Source organism: Bipolaris victoriae (genome assembly GCF_000527765.1).
Source record: "Bipolaris victoriae FI3 unplaced genomic scaffold scaffold_114, whole genome shotgun sequence".
Taxonomy (NCBI): domain Eukaryota; kingdom Fungi; phylum Ascomycota; class Dothideomycetes; order Pleosporales; family Pleosporaceae; genus Bipolaris; species Bipolaris victoriae.
This window is the reverse complement of record NW_014575278.1, coordinates 79,822-92,882: the sequence shown is the minus strand read 5'-3', so window position 1 is coordinate 92,882 and position 13,061 is coordinate 79,822. Positions and strand designations below refer to the sequence as shown.

The following is a 13,061-nucleotide window of genomic DNA, read 5'->3' as shown; positions in this document are numbered from 1 at the left end:
TTAAATCTACTAGATAAGATAGGCTAGCTTATAAATAAAAGCTAGGTTAATCTAATAGCCTTTTTACTTCTTAACTATAAGAGTAGTTAGTTATTAAATTAGAGTATTAAAAGAANTTTAGTAAAGNACTTACGCTACTTAAGAATAACTAACTTAGCTAAGTAAGTCTTATATAGCTAAAGACTTAACTACTTATTACTATCTATAGTAAAGAACTAGTTAGGCTTCTTATCTCNGCCTCTAGNACTANCTAAAGCGCTAGCTACTAAAGTTATAATAGTTAAAAAGAAATTAAAGAAGTAGTTAAAGTAATAAGAAGAAAAGTTAGTAGATAAATAGCTTCTAGAAGAGAGAGATAAGTAGTTTATATAGTAAGAGAGAAGTAGAGAAGATAATAGAAGAGCGCGTACTAAGGTAGATAGTAATTACTAAGTAGATTTACTTAATTAGCTAAGTAATTAAAGTAATATTAGTTTAGTATTAAAGAGTAGTAAAAGGGAGTCGCACGTAATAGTAGTAAACGAAAGCTACTTATAGTAACTACAAGAGGAGATTAGACTATAATCTCTAACTATAAGAACTAGCCTACGTTTAAGCTATAATTAGAACACGAAGTAAAAAGAGATACTACTTTAGAATTTAGCGATAGTTTTACGGCGCTTAAGAGAGCTAAGTAATAAAAGCTNANGAGNAAAATATANTATAGTATTACGTAACTAAGCGTATAGTATATATTATAATTATCTTTTATATGTAGATAGGCACCTTCTCTAATTTATTCTTTATAATAATTAACCTTTAGCTTATTTCTATCTACTTAATTACGGGTCGCCCCTTTAATCTTTTAAGCTTAATTACGTATTATACTATAATATATAAGACTAGCTTAAAAATATATAAGATTTTATTATAGTTAGTTATTATTAGCTTAGAGAGTTTTAGTAAAAAAGAATATATTTAGCTAAGTAACTATAAGTAAGCTACTATAATCTAAAGTATTAATATATTAGATTACTTAATACCTTTCTTTATTATCTTTATAAATTAGATATTTATTAATATCTAATTTAAAAACTAAACTACTAATTAAGTCCTTATAATTAGCTCTAATAGCTAAGTAAATAACTAGCTTACTTTAGCGTAGCTAATGTACTTTAATATCTATATTAAGAGCTCTACTATTAGTAGATATAATCTACTTATTATTAATAGCTATAAAAGCTTTAGTTCTATTATATTTTAAAATCTTTATAGAAAAAATATAAATATTCTCTAATTATCTCTATACTTTATTACTTTTAATAGTCTTTTAATATTATCTTTTTTTTATCTTAAAAGCGTAAATATAGTAATATAATATTAAACTAAATATTTAACTATACTAGCTATATAAGTAAAAAGACTTTTCTACTAGTTTTTAAGGCTATGTTTAAGTAGTCTATTATATAGAAGAAAATTTAAGTAGACTTTAGAGATACTAGTCTAGTTCTATATAATCTATAGAATATACTATTAAAGCTTAATATATTATTATATATAATAAGAAAGATTCTATTCTTAATAAATAATAATATAGTAGAAGGCCTATAGACGTCTATATTAGTAGATAATAATTAATATTAAGCGCTTATTATATAATATAGTATCTTACTAAGATAGAATATCTAAAGATATAAGATTCTTAGAAGATACTAGAATATCTTAAGATACTTAAGGCATTAGAGATACTAAAGAATTAGCTAAATACTAAAACTAGAAGTAATAGAGATATAAGAACTACTATATTTTATTATTTACTTTCTCTATAGTTAACTTAAATTATACATTCTAACTAGTTACTTTACTTAATAAGATTATTACTTATTAGTCTATTTAATATAGNTTAGTAGTTATTAAACCTTTATTACTCTCTATCTAAGTATACTACTATACTATATCACTAGATAAACTCTTATAGTACTTCTTATACTATCTTACTTACTCTTATCTAGATTAAGCTTAGAGAAGTATTTATATCTATCTCTATATAATATATAGTAGTATATATACTATTACTATTTTTATAATAAGTAGTTAATTAATAGGTATAAATACTATATAACGCGCGGAAAGTTAAGATTTAAAATAATCTTCTTTTAGAGAGTATAAGAAAATACTATAAATCTGCTATTAATATACTTACTAAGTAAATTATTTAGTAAAGTAAGAATACTTAGTAAATAGTATATAAAATAGTACTTCCTAAAAAGAAGATAATTAATCTCTAAATAGTACTAGATAGAGAAAATAAATATAAAAGCTATAAGTAATAATATACTTAAATAGAAGAGACTCTTACTACTAGTAAAGTATAAAACTTATTACCTAAATAAGTAAATAGTAGTTATAGTAATAGTAAAAGTACGTTAAAGAGAGTATAAGAAGAGAAATAGTATAAATATTATAAGAAGACTAGATATAATACGTATACCTATATAGTAGAAATAAATAATACTTATACTAGTAATAGATTTAAAGAGTAAACTAGCCTATTATAATTATTAATATACTATATAGAATAGCTATAATATTATAAAGTTAACGCGCTAGTATACAGTAGCTAATTTACTTAGATAGCTAACTTCCTTATAAACTACGTTACTTTATATTTACAAATAATTATTAATATATAAACTATTTAAACACGAAATTAATCTGAATTATTTAGATTTTTTTTAAAAATAAAGTAAAGTTTTATAGTTTAAAAATCTAATCTCTAATTCTACTTAACTTCTACGAACTATATCTTTTTTTTCTCTATCTTAATACTTAGCTTAAATAAAGATAGAGGTAAAGTAATATAGAATATATAGATTAGATAAAGATATAGTTACTAAGAGTTAGGTAGAGATAGAGGTAAGAGTCTTATATAATTACTACTCTACTCTATCTCTATCTAACTCTTAGTAACTCTATCTCTACTTAATCTCTATCTAAATACTCGTCTAGGTCTTAGTAATAATACTTCTACCTCTACTCTACCTCTAGGTAGAGACTTATTATTGCTAGCGTATTCTTAACCTGGATTGCGATATTTAAAGATTAATAAGCCCCACTCAGCGTTTACAAGTTTACCCCCTTACTAATCGTTGTTTCCGCAAGATAACGATCGTCTCTACCGATGCTTACTTCTGCTTCAAAACTATGAGGGTATCCCGGATCATCTGCGCGGCAGTATTGACACTCTCTGTCAGCGCTGCACCAAAGGGCGACCTACCAAGGCATACTACCGGAACGCTCAATTCACCAAGAGACGCTGCTTTAATTGAATTGCCAAAGCGACAGAAACATAAAGAAAATTCCACCCATTCTAGAGCGCACCTAATGAGGATTTCGGCTGATCATATAACCCTATTCGTAGTGCGGGTTAACTGAGCCGTGCTCGTGCGAATGCCCATGTTCGACGGACGAATGTACGTAATAATCGTGCGAGAGATGTTTAGAGCGTAGATAGATGTGACTGGAATTGTATTATGTTATTGGAATGTGTCCGTACTTAGTGATTACTATTCTATAACTACACCAGTATATTCCTGATAGTACTGCGCCTTCTAGTACTTCGCTACCACGCTAAGAATATCAATCGGATTTCGTTCTAAACCTGTTCGAGGAAAGTTATATATATACATTATATATAACGATAAGCTACACTTGAATAGAAGTTATACAAGTTTCGCTATATGTACTTGATTCTACTAATACAATAGATCGTTCTCCAGGCTCGTGATATATCGATTCTCTAGACTACTTCGGCTCTTAGACTCACCTCATAGTTTAACCATAGCATGATTAGTACGAAGCACGGCGAGTTATTTACCGTGAGAACTAGCCGCAATCATACTATAGACCGGGGCTCAGCTCTCTCCACTTCCCAAAGTGTGGAGAGGTGGGGATTTAAGTTTGGCGGCCCCGCGCCTCGTTCGGCGGCCCCGCGCCTCGTTCGGCGATTCGGCTCTAATTCGACATGTCGGCAGATACAATGCACTCTGGAACTGCCGGGATCATTTTGAACATCGCCCGTTAAGTATGCGTCCGTGCCATGCGGGGGACATGTCAATAAGTACCCCGTGTTTCTGGCTGGGTTTGGGCGATGAAGAAGCCATCGCTGATTCGAGAGCATTAACAGCTGGGAATTTCAGAGTACATCAAAACTGATATCGCCATGGCGGGAGGCCAGCAAAACAAAGAGCTGCTCGCGGCGCATGCACAGTCCAAGGTTCATTTTGAGGACGACACGCATCGCGCCGCCATCGAAGACAACCCCGAAACAACCTCAACGACAACTAGGACATGGATCTCCATATTTGTATGTCTTATGATCCCGTGAAATAACCAACATATCCATACTCTTGATAGTATGCTGACTAAAGAATGAACGTACAGTGTATGGCCGCGTCCTTTGGTCCTGCAGTGCCGCTCCCCTTCACCTGTCTCGCCGCCATCGTCGTTCAGGTCTCGCGGGATCTGGGGAATGATGTGGATTTCGCCTGGATCGTCGGCGCCTGGTCGCTCGCTAGCGCCTGCTCTTTCTCCATTGCTGGCCCCCTCAGTGATGTCTTTGGACGCAAGATCCTTGTCCTTGGCGGCCAGATTATCGTGCTTATTGGCTCAATCGTGGGTGCGACAGCTCAGAGCGTTGCCAGCCTGGTTGCAGCTGAGACCGTCATCGGTGCTGGAGCTGGTTTTGTCTTTGTGTCTTATTCTGGAGCTACAGAAATGCTTCCCAACAAATGGCGATCTGTTGGTGTTGGCATCCTCGAGGGCGGTATCATGATTCCTTGGTAAGTCTTTCTAGTATGCCCTTAATACACCCCATCCTACAACGCTAATACCACATGATCCGCTGTAGGGGCTCCTTTAACGTTCTGTTTGCCAATATCCTCCTCAAATATTCCACTTGGCGATGGATTTTCTACATCTCCATCATCGTCGAGAGCATCACGTTCGTCGGTACAGCCTTCTTCTACAATCCAGTATCCCGTCCCCGTGGCGACTACGACAAGACCCGATGGCAGCAGTTTCTCGAGGTTGACTGGCTCGGTCTCGCACTCTTTACTACTGGCCTGGCAACCTGTCTTGTTGGCCTCACCTGGGCCGGGTCTGCAGGGCACCCTTGGCATGGAGCATCGGTTCTCGCGCCCATGCTCCTCGGCATAGCGGTTCTTGCCTGTGGCTTTGCTTATGACTTCACCATTGCAAAGAACCCCATCTTTCCGCTGAGGCTATTCAAGTTGTGGCGCGGATTTCTGTGCATCTGCATCGTCTTGTTCATCTCTGGCATGAACTTCAACTCGCTCTCCGCCCTCCTACCTCAAGGCACCATGTACATGTTCACAACTAACGGCATTGAAATTGGTGTCCTCGCCCTACCTAATAACATCGTCGCCATCGTCGTCAGCGTCATCATCCCAATCTTCGCTCACAGGATTGGACACATCAAGTGGCTGTTTGTCATCGGTACGGCCTTGCAGCTTATCTTCATCGGAGCAAGCGCAGCCACCGTTAACCCAAACCACAAGATCGCCTGGGCGTTTGTCCCAAGTTTCGGAGTTCCCATGTTCCTCATGGTTACCATTCTCGGCTATGCCATTGCTAGTCTGCACGTACCATACTCGCATCTCGGTGTTGCCATGGGACTTCTAGGCACGTTCCGCTCGGCTGGCGGCGCCGTCGGAAATGCCATATTCAATACTATCTTCCAGAACAAGTTCAAAACTTATTCTGGTGAGGATATCCCTCGAGCTGCCATCGCTGCAGGCTTAAATGCAACTGATCTCGGCGCAATCATTCCCGGCGCCATCACGTACAACATCGGAGTGCCGTACCCAGCGTCCCTGGGCTCGATCGAGGGCATGACGCCTGCCATTGCAGAGACATTGAGACTCGCAGTACGCCACGCATACGGGCGCGCATTTCAATTTGTGTTCTATATTACGATCCCATTCGGTGTTGTGGCCCTTATTGCATCATTCATGGTCGAGGATCCTACGCCTTACATGACGAACCACACTCAGTCGGCGATGGAGGCGCCAACAGTCGATGGACTGAGCTTGAAGGAGGTTGGAGAGACGGAACAGGAGCACATTGAAGTTGCACAAGATCCCAAGACAATAGGTTGATGGTATCTGAGATTCGTTGTCTTGTGCAGAGGTAAAACTACTCAGCGGGATTTTAAAGCAATTTTTGAGATGCGATTATGTTCTTATGGAGATAGCCATATTCGTGGTCGAAGTAATAGCCGATCACCAACTGAGTGAATAGTGTATCCATGCCAACCCGGCGGCTTTAAATGCGCCATGTGAAATTAGCACGATTTCGAACGTTACCGCACTTCAATAGAGTATACGGATGGTACGGAGCGCAATGCAAAACTCTGCAATGTTCACAACTACGCCTTTCGCCTGATCTGGCGTAGGCCGCCCTTCAGCCACGAAACAAATGCCGAAACAGCTTCGCAAATTAGGCGAGGGACTGCGCCTTTCGTCCAAACAGGTACGACGCACAACTCTGTACACGCTAGTGGACCCCACTCGAGGATATCTCCTAGTTAGGCCGAAGGGCGCCAAAAGCTACTAAGCTCTCAAGACGTGCCGAACCCCAGTATGCGTTACCAATTGTGGCGATGCCGTCACACGCCCTTCGCGACAGGTGTAGTATGTCTAAGCGGCCTGTTACGCCGACACTACGCAATCATGCGCCCTATCGTACTCATATCTTTTCTGTGTAATCACCGGCTACGCCTCAAGGCACACTCCCAATTAGTGGAGGTAATAGGCACTGCAAGCAAACTGCTTAGAAATCATAATCATGCAAGTCCAGATTACCAAGATTACACGGACAACTTGCGATGCAATCGTTCTGAACCCTCGGAAACGGAGGACAATGAATCAGAATAAAGGCGAAGGGAGGCTCCAAGAGCGTTTATGAAAATCAGTACTGCTGCAGAGAGCACCACGTCTTGATATCACACATCTACAAAGTACTTGTCTTTCTCGGTCTTGATTCGATCGACACTTCTTTCGTAATGTCTCAACCTGCGGATCATTCCGCAAAGACCCTCGAGTCTTACGGCTGGACTTCGGTCCCACATGCCACGTCTGTCCTTCTGAAAGACGTCAGTCCGTGGGATCCCGCTGTTCATGACGTAACGGATATCCAAATTCCAGAGACCGAACTCGCAAAGAAAGTCCATGATTATGCAAAGAAGCGGCTTCCAGACGATGTCTACAACCACTCTATGCGGGTGTACTTATATGGTAGGACTTTTTCTCAGGAGAATAGGGACTACTGGGCAGAGCTAACATGATGAAAAGGCGCCTCAATCGCCCGAAAGCATCTGCCTCTGTTTCTGCCCAGTCTAGAAACCTACTACCTAACACGTCTCCTTCATGATATTGGTGCTACCCCGGAAAATCTTCGCGCAACACTCTTGTCCTTTGAGTTCTATGGTGGCTACCTTGCGCTGGATATACTGAAAGGGTTTGGGGCATCCAAGGAGCAGGCTGAGAGCGTAGCAGAGGCAGTCATTCGACACCAAGATATTGGTGATGTTGGTACAATCACCACCGTTGGACAATTGATTCAGCTTGCTACTCTTTTTGGTAGGTCCAGATCTTGAACTTGGAAACCCACCAGGAAACTTTGTACTGCCCATGCTGACATGGTAGACAACGCGGGTAAAAACGCTACTCTTATAAGCAAACGCACTATTGAGTCGGTCGTTGCCGCCTATCCATGCAATCAATGGTCTAGCTGCTTTGCACATACCATCGAAGAAGAGTTGACTTTGAAACCGTGGGCACACTCTTCGGCAATTCCAAATTTTGCTGAGACTGTAGCGGAAAATAAGTTGATGGAGCCATGGGATGATCAGGTGTTGTGAAAATACTTCAAACTCGGATGCTGCACACCTAGTTTTGATTCCTTTCCAAGCAAATATATAAGGCTGCAGCTCTTCCGGAATAGCCGAGATTTCTCTCCACTGAGTTTGATCGTGAGCCAATTGATGGATAGTTACTGGGTTTGTTCATTGTCGTGAACGTATGGCGAGTTGTGCACTCGGACAAGCTGTCGGACCCTACTGGTCACGGTAATACCTTTTTAGGAGGTTTCATAGCATTCTGTTAATTATCGAAGAATATTCTCGAGGCTTCGGTGTATCGGAACGTGGTTACGAGTTTTCCCATCGAACAGACAGGCCTGCCCTCCTGTCAAACACGCAACGGCGAGGAGATTAGGGACGGGTTGGGGGTGATGAAACGTCTTTCCGAGCACAGGGCCAGGTCAAATTAATTGAAGCTAATTTACAAGCGCATTCGAATTAAAATAAACGCTGAGACGATCAGAAATTCACCTAGAAGACTATTGATGAGCTATCTCACGAACACAGTCGTGTCACCCCTTCTTCATCTCTTGTCCCAGGATACCAGCGAGAAAAGCATTGGCACACGCGTACTTGGCTGCATTAATTGACCTTGCCAATAGCTCAGAGAAGCCTTGCAGCCGATTGCACAATATCTTTCAAGCGTCATACAACACTCTGTCTCGATTATCAAGGTCTACAGCATCTCCCTTTTGTTACGCCCATCGTCATTTTCAGCCTGCTCATCAAACCACTCGTTAATGCGTCTCAAAGACACCAAATGGTACAATACATGCACTTATAGCGACGTTTGCCAAAGCGCAACTAGCGGCACTAGGCGTGAGTGCCCCATAGATGAGATACCGAGCTGGTAATATCGCCATGGAGAAGCTGCTGAAGAAGTGCGAATCCTCCACGCCGAGTATCGAAGTGACCGAAGTCTTCGCAACTAGTTAGTATCTCAGCACATCAACTCAACAGCTACTAACATGCGCGAGGTCAGAATAAGGTAGAGACTACACTAGTTTTCGATGCATGGTCCCTGGAGGCGCTTTTGAACAAAGGTGCTAGTTTTACACCCTGACATACCCTTTTGACTTGCTGACCACTCATGAACAGGTCCCTTCGAACTAACTCCTTCGCATCTTGTAATTAGGCACGGTCAGCGCAAGTTGCGATTAAGGTTCATAAGAGCTCCAGAAACGAATCTCAGCGGTCGGCAACAGACATTAAATTATTGGGTCAAAAACCCCAGATGAACTATGAGCTCTAGACCAACCGTCTCGAAAGTAGCGATCGAGAGTGTTTCGCTAGGCCTGAGTGAAAAGGGGTAAATTGCAGTAAATTTTACAGAATATCTGCTATCGCTAAATCTCATTGTGGGAAAGGGAGTTTTTGCATTTCGATTTGGGTTGTGTAGGGTTCCAAAGAGCTACGCAGCTAACCACCGAGGAATTCAAATTTGGCCGAAAATTAAGTCACACAGTTCGATTGATAAAGCTAATTGACAAAACGAACAGTGAGATATACCCAAATCGACAGACAACGTATAAGCTACTCTCATTCCAGATCAACCCATTTTTCCAAGAATTCACGTGCTTTGAGGAATCTCAGGGCGCTTGCGGGAGGACGGCCAATTATGGACGTTCATCTATCTCAGCAATCCATACATCGATCTCACCGTCGCTCACTGCGTGCTGAACGTCCCAGGAGGTGTAAAACACCCTTTAAGCTCATGGATCACCGATGACGTCAACAAATGCACGCCTGAAGCTTTGTTGAGACAATTGAGCGACGATGGCTTTGGATTGGTTAATCAGGTGCTTTACGAAATGAAGTCTACTTGGAAGCTCCTCTTGAACAAGATAGAGCAATTTTTAAAGTCATCGGCCAGTCTTTTGTTCATCATACAAGCTTTGTTGTTCTAACAACCTTAAATGCAGAAGGATTAACGGATGAAGAACTGATAGAAGTAGCGCCATGGCTGTATCGACGATTTCTCCTCAGCATTCACTACATTCAGCATTATCTTTGATACAACAATCGCTATGTAAATTAACTCACAGAGGCGGGCTTCCAGCTGCGCTATTGTATTATACCGACTACCTTCAAGAGAGATCTATTGCAAGAGTACAATGCGCTGCCAGTTGTCGATCAACGTCTCAAGGCTTTACATGATCGCACCAGTTCTATCTCAGAAACGGTGAGCCCTCTCAGACTACAAGAGGTATATACACATATTTACAAATGCTAATCTGGCTAGATATTGAACATCAATACTATCAAGCAGGCTAATCTTGCAGCTGAGATGACTAGACTCCAACGAGCGGATGCAAGGATCAAAATCGCTCAGGGTAAGACTTTAAAACGACTGACGCTACTGAGTATGGTATATCTTCCGCCTACTTTCGCTGCTGTGTTTGTTTACTCAGCTTGAGCCCCACTGTATTGATTTAACTAAACTAATTAAAACATACTCTATTTGGGATGAACATGGTGGAGAAGTGCACCCTTAAAGCCTTCATTAAGTGGGCGATTGCTTTCATGCTTGTAACAATTTTGTCTGCGTGGAGGTGGAAAGTCCGCGAGAGACAAATGTTGGAAATCAGCGTGCCGGTCAACCCTGATCCAGGCGCAATCTTTACTTGTATACATGAATTTAGTGCTAGATTCAGATCTTGAAGGAGAAGTAAGGTTGTGGGCAGCAGGGGTGCACTGTAGCACAAAGCAATAGACAAGATACTCCTCACCTGTGTTGCCATACTTGTGACTCCTAAGGCCCCTCAATACACGACATTGGTGGGGCTTTGGTGAACAGGCATCTAAGGTAGCACCCATACGCCTCTGGAACAGGTGGCAGTGTCCAAGGGCTCGATGCTTCCATTGTGGGCTACAAATAGACATTCCGTCCGCTTGCAGCTAACAATATAGCAGACTGGGCGTACCCAGGCCGCGCTTAGACGCAGTGTAGGGTTCTTCCAAGTGAATTTTCAAGGACTGGATATTTACCCACACCTCTTCTCGCTTTGCTTCCGGTGAGTGGATCTGATTCTAGGCATGCACAAGAGTCCACTACATTGGCCCTATCGCCATGACTGTAAAGCATATCACCGTTTTGATAAACAGGAGTATTACTAACAGGCACATCTTGGGCGCTACATACTAAATTCCTCATCGTATTCATTCGTATTCCTCTTACTCCTACACTTGTCGTCATCGTTTTGCAAATAACATACCCATCGCCTGATCTATATGATCAAAAGCGACATGAACATCGTTTCCCATACAAAGGGAATTGTGCTACTACAGTCCCTTGGTAACGATAGCGGTCCAAGTCATGAGACGAAAAACGGAGAACTTAAGGGAACTCCCAATTATGACCACAATCAAGTCTTCACAGCCATACACAACGCCCGGGGACACGAAGAACACTTCAAAGTATCTGTTCATGGATTTTCTTTGTATTGGGGCCTGGTAATGAAACATATTGATTTGATCTCGTGAAGACATTGATAAGGAGTATTTTCCCCTTATTAAGGAAGCATTAATCTTAGATATCCCACATATGATCAAGACAATACCCTTCGACATAACTACGCGACACGCGGTTGCAGAGGAAAGGCAACATCGGCCCGTATGCAAGGTTCACATTGATCAGTCCAGGTACGGCGCATAGCTACCTACGAGCAACACACGAGCTGGCGGATCAACCAGCTTTGTTAGACGATGTGATGAGGCCTCGCATCTGGTATCGCATCACCAATGTTTGAATTCCGATCAATTGTGCGGTCAAGGACCATCCACTAATCTTTACCGATTCGCGTACTGTTGCGGAGACTGACTTGGTATCAGTTGAGCAGGTTTATCCATGTTACACGGGCGAAAGATTTGCCGTCAGTCAAAATGCTGGTCAGAAGTTCTGGTACTGCAAGGACATGAGTACAACCTAGGACGTGCTAATACAGGTATTTCGTAGTGATAGGGAGCTTGATGAAAACGGCAGGTTGTACAGTGCACGCTGTGCGCACACTTTTGTCTCGACTCCAATACAGCGCCGACAACAAGAGAGCATTGAAATCCGGTGTATTGTCCTGACCTCCAAACAGCAGTACTGAAATTTACTGTGTAGGATGTGATTATTAGCAAGCTTTAGTCGTTCCGACTTTTTCGCGAAACACAATTGTATGCTCACAACAAACGAACCTTGAAAGTGAAGGTTGTATCGCGCGTCGAAGTCATTATGATGGGATACTCTTTAGCCCAGCTTCATTTCTTTCCTTCACAAACTTAGAAACCAAGAAACTGATGCTATGTAGTCATTCCAGGCTCAGTGAGAATGTATAGCTCGTTAATTTAGCGAAGAGTCACAAATGCTCGCGCAGAACAAAGCCGGGAAATAAGGCAGCAGGGAAGCAAGCAATCAAGAACAGAAAGTGGGACGGTCGAATTCAACCACCAACGTAAGCTGATAATCCTACACCAAGAGGACAAACCGTAGACATTCTGCGGAGCATGGGCACAGCACGGACATTGTGTCAACAAGCCCTCAGTGCCACCTTTGCTTGGATCGTGGTAGCTTTTGCATGGATTTTGGATAACTGCCAATAGCAGATGCAACAAGGTTTCTCATATTTGGGATATCCAAGTGCTGTGTTCCGCCCTGTGATAAGCAAGATATATCGGTGAACATGATCAGCGGTTCCGAATTGGAGGCTTCGATACGCATTACCCACCAGAATTACTTTACTTAAATTATGACAGCTATCATGAAGTATGACTCGTCTAATTTTACACGTTAGAAACTGCAATAAGTATTTTGATCAATAGGGTCCCGAACGTAAGTGACTTTACAATAAGCTTGCTGAGTAATGGCCGACGTGTACACCGATGTGACAAATTTTCAAATGAGTCCTTCTAGTAGAGCTTCTGAAGCAATACACTGAATCCTTGTATGATATCTGGATCAAACATCTCGCGTACGTTCATTATTCTGCATCGTATCTGTTTTCGAATAATACGGACTTTCGAAATCTCGATGGTCTCGCAATGGCATAACTGAAAGCCCGGGGCGGGGACGGAACTGTGTTTGGCTCGGATTGGTTGCACACACAAACACGTGGGTGCGATACTTTGCCGTTTGAGAGAAATCTCTTGAAACGGT

At 41.4% G+C, this 13,061-nt stretch overlaps 5 protein-coding genes across 5 annotated transcripts; all 5 read left to right on the top strand.

Moving 5' to 3' along the window:
- Positions 1–3,125: 3,125 nt before the first annotated feature.
- COCVIDRAFT_110836 (hypothetical protein) lies at positions 3,126–3,308 on the top strand (the record flags this gene model as incomplete). Its single annotated transcript, XM_014696776.1, has 1 exon — positions 3,126–3,308. A coding segment is annotated over one exon (183 nt), but the record flags the coding sequence as incomplete, so codon positions are not given.
- A 1,117-nt stretch (positions 3,309–4,425) lies between these two features.
- Positions 4,426–6,158, top strand: COCVIDRAFT_110778 (hypothetical protein; the record flags this gene model as incomplete). Its single annotated transcript, XM_014696775.1, has 2 exons — positions 4,426–4,820; positions 4,889–6,158. 2 exons carry the CDS (start codon positions 4,426–4,428, stop codon positions 6,156–6,158), a joined length of 1,665 nt encoding a protein of 554 aa, XP_014552261.1.
- A 441-nt stretch (positions 6,159–6,599) lies between these two features.
- Positions 6,600–6,935, top strand: COCVIDRAFT_110781 (hypothetical protein; the record flags this gene model as incomplete). The annotated part of the gene is made up of 1 exon (XM_014696774.1): positions 6,600–6,935. A coding segment is annotated over one exon (336 nt), but the record flags the coding sequence as incomplete, so codon positions are not given.
- A 128-nt stretch (positions 6,936–7,063) lies between these two features.
- On the top strand, positions 7,064–7,921 carry COCVIDRAFT_110755 (hypothetical protein; the record flags this gene model as incomplete). The annotated part of the gene is made up of 3 exons (XM_014696773.1): positions 7,064–7,295; positions 7,353–7,640; positions 7,707–7,921. The coding sequence occupies 3 exons, from the start codon at positions 7,064–7,066 to the stop codon at positions 7,919–7,921; spliced, it is 735 nt and encodes a 244-aa protein (XP_014552259.1).
- Positions 7,922–11,673: 3,752 nt separating this feature from the next.
- Positions 11,674–11,841, top strand: COCVIDRAFT_80446 (hypothetical protein; the record flags this gene model as incomplete). Its single annotated transcript, XM_014696772.1, has 1 exon — positions 11,674–11,841. A coding segment is annotated over one exon (168 nt), but the record flags the coding sequence as incomplete, so codon positions are not given.
- Positions 11,842–13,061: the final 1,220 nt, after the last annotated feature.